Source organism: Aedes albopictus, chromosome 1, assembly GCF_035046485.1.
Source record: "Aedes albopictus strain Foshan chromosome 1, AalbF5, whole genome shotgun sequence".
Taxonomy (NCBI): Eukaryota; Metazoa; Arthropoda; class Insecta; order Diptera; family Culicidae; genus Aedes; species Aedes albopictus.
The window spans coordinates 159,331,245-159,339,277 of record NC_085136.1 but is presented as its reverse complement, the minus strand read 5'-3'; the positions used below and the strand labels follow the sequence as shown (position 1 = coordinate 159,339,277).

Below are 8,033 nucleotides of genomic sequence, written 5' to 3'. Positions count from 1 at the left end.
CTTCTTCGGTTGGCAATCTGAAATGTAAAATAATATTAACATCGTACGTCAAATAAGCTACAAATTAGTGATACGCTCGCCACAGTTACATATTTTTATAATATGATTTTATATCATACGATAAATTTACCTGAATCTTGCTGAAGTAAAATATTAATTAGTAGTGCTCTAAAACAAAATAAACTACAAAACACAAAAAAGTGAATCAAACTTTGATCTTGGAATATTTATAAATACGGTAAATATCAAGATCAAAATTTGATTTGGTAGATCTTACACCGCAACGCACCTTTCTAAGGTGACCTACCCACGTTACGGGGAGTGTTTCTTGGGAACGGCACAGCAGTTCCATTTCTTTACACTCCGCTTCTTCCAGGCGGCGCTTTTTCTCCCGAAAGGGGCGGGTCTGCTGTTTCCGCTTCTGTTTGTAACGTTCCACGTTCTGTCGAGTCCTTTGCTGCAGCATTACCGCCCTCGCTGCGTTCTTCTCCTCCGAAACCGTTCTGCACTCTTCGTCGAACCATTCGTTCCGTCGATTCCGTTCCACGTACCCGATGGTGCTCTCGACTGCGTCGTTGATGGCTGTTTTCACTGTACTCCAGCAGTTCTCTGGAGGGGCCTCATCGAGCTCGCCCTCGTCTGACAACGCGGCTTCGAGATTCTGCGCGTATACTGAGGCGACATCCGGTTGCTCCGGCGCTCTAGGTTGTACCGTGGTGGTCGCCGGTACCGTACATTGTTGATGACGTAGAGCACTTAATTTGTGCAGAAAACACTGGCACTAGTTACAAATTCAGATCAATAATTCATCCAAAAAATAAAAAAAATAGCGAATTTTATATTTTTCCTACAAACTACCCGGGAACCTTTATAAACATCAGTTCGAAGTTTGTATGGGAGTGTAAGCTACTTCCTGGTAGCGAATCACGGGACAGTGGTTTACCTGGAGGGAGAAGGGCCAAATGTAAGCTACTTCCTGGTAGCGAATCACGGGACAGTGGTTTACCTGGAGGGAGAAGGGCCAAATGTAAGCTACTTCCTGGTAGCGAATCACGGGACAGTGGTTTACCTGGAGGGAGAAGGGCCAAATGTAAGCTACTTCCTGGTAGCGAATCACGGGACAGTGGTTTACCTGGAGGGAGAAGGGCCAAATGTAAGCTACTTCCTGGTAGCGAATCACGGGACAGTGGTTTACCTGGAGGGAGAAGGGCCAAATGTAAGCTACTTCCTGGTAGCGAATCACGGGACAGTGGTTTACCTGGAGGGAGAAGGGCCAAATGTAAGCTACTTCCTGGTAGCGAATCACGGGACAGTGGTTTACCTGCTCTGTTTCAGGGTAGTTACGTGGTTGCGGGGGAGGAGCACCAGATTCGGCTCCAACAGGCTCCCGATACACGTGCACTAATCAGGGGGCAGACGCAGGTAGGATGATTTTGTCCACAGCTAATCACCTTCACCCGGGTTCACTTCAACCTACTTCTCAAACTGGTATTTCACGCAATTCACTAATAACACGCTTTATGTTAACTGTTATTTAATTTATTACTATTATTAACTAGTTTAACAAAGAGTTTTACAATTCAATTTAGTTTCCTACGCGTTGGGAAAATTTCACTTCTAGGTCGCGTCACAGTTTTTTCACTTCTAATCTAAAAATTCAAATTCAGCCCACGCTTGCTGCGATTGCGGCTGGGTCGTTGCTACGGCAACGACGGCAGCCCGCTCACGTGGCAACGACGGTTGGCTCGACGTCGGGCGCCTGCGGTGCCCGAGTAAAAATGTATGCTTGGCTATTTTTGTTCGCAACATTCTCCGGGCCAGAAGACGAACTGATGGGTTGCAGCAACACAACCTTGCTGACGGGTCGCTTGTACCGTGACTTCGCAGTTCGTATCTCAACAGTTCTTATTTTTCCGTCCGGGCCACGGTAGGTTTTCTCTACCACGCCCTTTGGCCAGTTACCACGATGTAGAGTCTCGTCCACCAGCATCACAATGTCACCAACCTTGTACTCGTGATACCTCCTGTTGTCCGGCCATTTGCGACTCCGGATGAGCTCCGGGCGATATGCGGCCACCCACTTGCGCCAGAAACGATCCGCATAGATCTGGGAATGCTTGTAGGCGGCACGACAGTCCAGGTCCCGTTCGTCAAAATCGTGGTCAAACTGGATCACGTTGTTCCGTCCGAGTAGCAGCATGTTCGGTGTTAACGGTTCAGGATCCAGGGGGTCGTCCGCAACGTGCGTCAACGGCCGATTGTTGACAGTGTTCATCGCCTCGCACAACGCCGTCCGGAGCACCAAGTCCGTAGGGTGTCGGTCTCGCAGCATTGCACCAAGTGCAGTTTTGACGGAGCGGACTAATCGCTCCCAGCATCCCCCGAAATGTGGAGCACCGGGGGGTATAAACTTCCACTGTACTCCTCTAACGCTCAACGACTCCTCAATCTGCGGCTGGTCCAGTGACTTTACGAGCGTCCTCAGTTCCTGGTCGGCACCGGTGAAGTTGGTACCGTTGTCGGTCATGATGCACTGCGGCAGTCCACGGACAGACATGAAACAGCGTATTGCCATTAGGCAGCTGTTCGTATCGAGCGATGGCACCACTTCCAGGTGTACTGCTCTCGACGTCATGCAGGTAAACAGCACAACCCACCTTTTCTCCACGCGCCGGCCGACCTTTACAGAAAGCGGCCCGAAGTAATCGATGCCAGTACAGGTGAACGGATACACGTGCGGGGTTGTTCGTGCCGGCGGCAGGATTCCCATCTGCGGAACGGTTGGCTTCGTTCTCAGCTCTCGGCACTTCACACAGGACATCGTGTACTTCTTCACCTGCGAACGGATCTTCAGTATCCGGTGGCGCTCCTTGACGTTGTTGATGACGGTTTCCAGGCCTTGATGTGCGTTGGCAATGTGATACATCCGGATCAGCAGCGTACAGAACGGATGGCCGTCGGGAAGGATCACCGGGTTGTTCACCTCGAACGGCTTGCTGTCATCTTGGACACGACCTCGCATCCGAATGATTCCATCGTGGAGAAACGGGGAGTATGTTTTCAGACGACTGCTACTTTTCACGTAGCCTGACATCTTTAAGCTACGCAGCTCGGATTCGAAGGTCTCCGATTGTACTTTCCTGTACCACTCTTTTCTTGCTTCATCCATGTCACGAACATTGATCGTCAACCGATCAGGCTTTTCTCGTTTCGGCAAAACTAACAGTCTTCTCATTTTCAGGTAGTACGCAGTTGACCTGATCAGCCGGTTGAAATCCGAGAACCTGGCGATGTCGGGTAGATCGATCAAGTTTTCTTTGAACGCCGCACAGCATAGCGGTCCGGCCACATCTTTGACGGTTATTTCGGAGTGGAAGCTCGTGAACTCTTCGGAGGACATTTCCAACGATTCGTCGACCGGCCAGGTAGAGCTATCCCGGTAGAGGAAGTCTGGGCCACGCAGCCATTCCTGCATGCTGCCAATCTTCGAATACTTCGTTGCCAAATCCGCCACGTTGAGCTGCGACGGAACCCAGTGCCAGAACTGCACTCCGTGACCATTCTCCTTAATCTTCATTACGCGTGCGCCGACATAGGCCGTCAACTTCTGATCCGACTTCAACCAACACAAACAGATCTTCGAATCGGTCCAGAAGTACAGCCGGGTAATGTCGATCATGATCTCCGTTTGAAGAACGCTTATCATCTGGCTTGCCAGGACGCATCCTTGTAGCTCTAGTCGCGGCACAGTCTGCGACTTCAGGGGTGCTACTCTTGATTTCGCGTACACCAGCGCAACATGTGATCTTTCCTTTCGGCGGTGGACCATGTAAATCACGCAGGCATAAGCTTTGTCACTCGCGTCGCAGAAAGCGTGTAGTTCAACATCACTAAAGGATGGCACCGCCGGATGGTAGTACCGCGGTAGTCGAATTTCTCCCAGTCTTGCAGTTTCGTTCAGCCATTCCATCCATCTCGGCACCAGACCATCAGGAATCTCATCGTCCCATCCCGACTGCAGTCGCCACAGCTCTTGAAAGATGATCTTCAGCTGAATCGTGATCGGACTGAGCAAGCACAGTGGATCGAAGATACCCATCATGAATTTCAGCAGTTGCCGCTTCGTGGGCACGGCTTCAGCTGTCCGGAATCGCTGATCCAGTTTTGGGAAGTCTAGCGGGAAGACGAATTCGTCGGACTGCAGGTCCCACTCGATTCCGAGGACACGAACGTCGCTCTCCTTGTCCGCGACGATTTCCGGATCGAGAGATGCCAACACGGCACGGGAGTTTGACGAGAACTTCATTAGCTTGAATCCGCCTTGATCGTGCACCTTAATGACACGCTGAACCAGTTCGATGGCTTCTTGTTCAGTGTCCGCGCAGTCGAAGTAGTCGTCGACATAGTGCTGCTTCACGACAGCTCGCTCGACGCCGGGGTGCTTTTCTTCTAGCTCCTTCGCATTGAAGTTCTTGATGAACTGTGCCATCGACGGAGACGACACTGCGCCGAATATCATCACCTGCATAACGTACTCGTTAGGAGGGTCCGTGCGATTCATGCCACGCCAAAGAAATCGCTGGGAGTCCTGATCTTCTCTGCGGATGAGGACTTGATGGAACATTTCCCGTATGTCCGCAACGAAGGCAATCTTCTTCATTCGGGCCCGTATCAGGACCGCGATCAGCGGAGGGACGAAATCGGGACCCTTCAGTAGCAGATCGTTCAGGGAAAAACCGTGCGACTTTGCCTTGGCGTCCATCACCAAGCGGAACTTCTCATCAGTCGCCACGCTGAAATGCGGCAGGTACCAGGTGTTCGGAGTTTCAGCTAGCTCACCAGGTTCCAATTCCCTGGCGTATCCTTTGTCGACGTAGTCCTGGATCTTCTTGCAGTACCGATCAGCGAAATCAGGATTTGAGTCCATCTTCTTTTCCATAATCTGGAGACGTCGTAGGGCTTGAGGCTTGCTATCCGGGAAGACGAAGTTGTTGTACCTGTATATCTGGCCAACCTCGAAACGATCACCACGCCGTGTAATGGTACGGTGCATGATGTCCAGTGCTCGTTGATCTTCGTCGGCTATTTTCACCGACTGGCCAGAGATCCCGAAATCTTCAACCTTGTACATCTGTTTCACCAGATCTGTAAGCTCGATGTCGTCGTCTTCGGAGCACAGGAACGCATGATGGTTGCTCGATCCGGCGCCGGCTGGGTCCACTACTCCATGGATTGTCCATCCAAGGTGGCATCGAGTCAGCTGCAAACCATCCAATGAGTATTGCACCGTCTTCAGAGGCACAATCAGACCTGCGTTGTTCGATCCAATCAGCATACAGGGACAGGCATCTTGGATCGCAGCCAGCTTCTCTTCATCGAGCATGGGGTACAGCTGCTTTACTCTCGCCATGTCGAACTTCACCGCCGGCAGGGCGATGTTTGTCACCGTTTGGATATTGTTCACGTCGTACCACTTCGCTTGATCGGAAGGTCCAGAAATTCGGAACGAGAGCATCATCGACTGTTCCTCTTTGTGCAGGATCCCATTTGTCCAGCGGTAGGTCACAGGAGCAATCGGTCCTCGCAATCCGAGGCTCTCTGCCACAGCCGCATCCATCATCGAGAGAGACGAACCTTCATCGAAGAGCGCAAATACTTCAGCGACGCCTTGTGGACCACGAATCTTAACCTTTCCAACTCGGAGCAGTGTGTTCGTGTTCTTGCCGTTGAAGTTGCAGACATTATCGTCACTACTCGCCGCGTCCGTACGACTGATCCTCGAGTTCCTTGCAGGTTCGTCGGTGTGGACCAGTTCATGGTGGTTCTTCTTGCAGATGGAACACTTCTTCTCGGACTTGCAGTTCTTCCTCGCATGGTCGAACTTCAGGCAGATATAGCAGACCTTGCAGGAGTTAGCAGCAGATCGACGTTGGATAACCGACAGCTTCCGGAACTGCTCGCACTTCTCCAGGCCAGAGTGAGAGCTTGCGGAGCACAAAGGACACTTCTTCGCTACCATTTCGTCGCGACTGTTGACGTTCAGGACTGTCGGCTTCGGCTTCGGCTGGTAGCTGGCCTTCTTAACGCTGAATACAGGGTTGAGACTCGCGAGCTGGTTGTCCATCTCATCCTCCAACCAACGAGAGAAAGTGTCGAACTCGATGGCGACTCCTTCCTTCATCAGAGCGGCCTTATGCCGAACCCACATCTGTTTGCTGAAAGCAGGCAGTTTTTCAGCCAGGTGCGATATGAGTTCGGGATTCATCAGGTAGTTGTCCGCCCTCGCGTTGGTCATCGCCACCTTGGTACCAATTACCGCATTGTAAAAGGCACGGAAGGACTCGATGTTTCCCTCTTTTACGGTCTCCAGGTTTCTCAGCGCCTCCAGTCGGTTCGCCACCACCCATTCAGTGCGGCCGAAGTTCGACTTCAACATTCGCATAATCTGCTCCACGTTGTCAGGCGATGAGAGCAGCGACTCTACAGTTTTTCTTGCTTTTCCGTGAAGCGCTTTGTTCAGTCGTCGAAGATTGTCACGGTCCGACAGCTGAAACTCTTCGGTGGATGTTCTGAAGTCGTTTTCAAAAACGGTCCACTCCATGATGTCGCCGGAAAAGGGGGGCAAGTCTCGCATGTTCCTACCTTGTAGTGCTCTGAATGCTTGCGACAGAACCTCATTTACAGCGGGTTCTTGTACCGACGCATTCCGCACGTCGGATGCTGGCGCGTTCCGCAGGCCGGGGGCTGGTGCATTCCATGCACCCTGGTTTACAGCTCTCTGCACGCCGGGAGCCGACGCATTTCGCGCACCGGGGGCTGGCACATTCCATGTGGCCGGGTTCCAGGCTTTCTGCACGCCGGGGGCCGACGTATTCCATGTGCCGGGAGGCGGTGCATTCCAGACGTCGGGGGGCGACGCATTCCCTGCATCGCGATGTTGTAGGAACGGACGATCTATCCAGTGGGACGATTCATGCACGTTGGTTGGTCTGACCATATCGGATTCGGTAAGCCAATCTGCAACGCGCTTCGAGACGTCGGTGTAGGTACTCGATCTGCTCGATGTACCCGATCGGTGACTTGAGTCAGACTGCAGCTCGATCTTCCTCAAATCGCGTTCTCGCTGCCGCTTCAGGAACTCCGCTTTCCGCTGCTCGGTCTTCAGTGCCAGGTCGTGTTGAATCTGCAGTTCAGCAAGCTGCTTCTCAGCCACGATCCTGTCCCGCTCGATGGAAGCTCGCAGTTCAGCCTCCTCATTCTGCTCTTCCAGGTCCAAGAGCTTGATTTGACTGTCAGTCCTGCTGCTTCGCGATGTTCGGGTTCTCGTTGACTTCGCAGGTTCTCTCGATGCACCAGAGGCGACAGATTTGTTCTCTGGAATCGCGTCCGGTTGAGCAGCAACGTTTTCCCCCACGTGGGGATTCACATTCGAGACGTTGGGTGGAGTACGAAGCATGTTACTTTGCTTCGGAATATAAACTACGTACTTATCTAAAGTCTTAGGAACTAAACCTTTATTTATTCTAGCAGACCGTCGTACCTGCTGTTCCATATAAACCGGTCATGGGCAGTCGAAGGACCAAATGTAAGCTACTTCCTGGTAGCGAATCACGGGACAGTGGTTTACCTGGAGGGAGAAGGGCCAAATGTAAGCTACTTCCTGGTAGCGAATCACGGGACAGTGGTTTACCTGGAGGGAGAAGGGCCAAATGTAAGCTACTTCCTGGTAGCGAATCACGGGACAGTGGTTTACCTGGAGGGAGAAGGGCCAAATGTAAGCTACTTCCTGGTAGCGAATCACGGGACAGTGGTTTACCTGGAGGGAGAAGGGCCAAATGTAAGCTACTTCCTGGTAGCGAATCACGGGACAGTGGTTTACCTGGAGGGAGAAGGGCCAAATGTAAGCTACTTCCTGGTAGCGAATCACGGGACAGTGGTTTACCTGGAGGGAGAAGGGCCAAATGTAAGCTACTTCCTGGTAGCGAATCACGGGACAGTGGTTTACCTGGAGGGAGAAGGGCCAAATGTAAGCT

General features: G+C 51.9%; 1 protein-coding gene across 1 annotated transcript; it reads right to left on the bottom strand.

Annotated features, from left to right (window-relative positions):
• Positions 1 to 937: 937 nt before the first annotated feature.
• On the bottom strand, positions 938 to 7,833 carry LOC134285227 (uncharacterized). The gene is made up of 2 exons (XM_062845634.1): positions 7,541 to 7,833; positions 938 to 7,465 (listed from the first exon to the last, which is right to left on the bottom strand). Exons 1-2 carry the CDS (start codon positions 7,550 to 7,552, stop codon positions 1,724 to 1,726), a joined length of 5,754 nt encoding a protein of 1,917 aa, XP_062701618.1. The 5' UTR covers positions 7,553 to 7,833; the 3' UTR covers positions 938 to 1,723.
• Between the last annotated feature and the right edge of the window lie 200 nt (positions 7,834 to 8,033).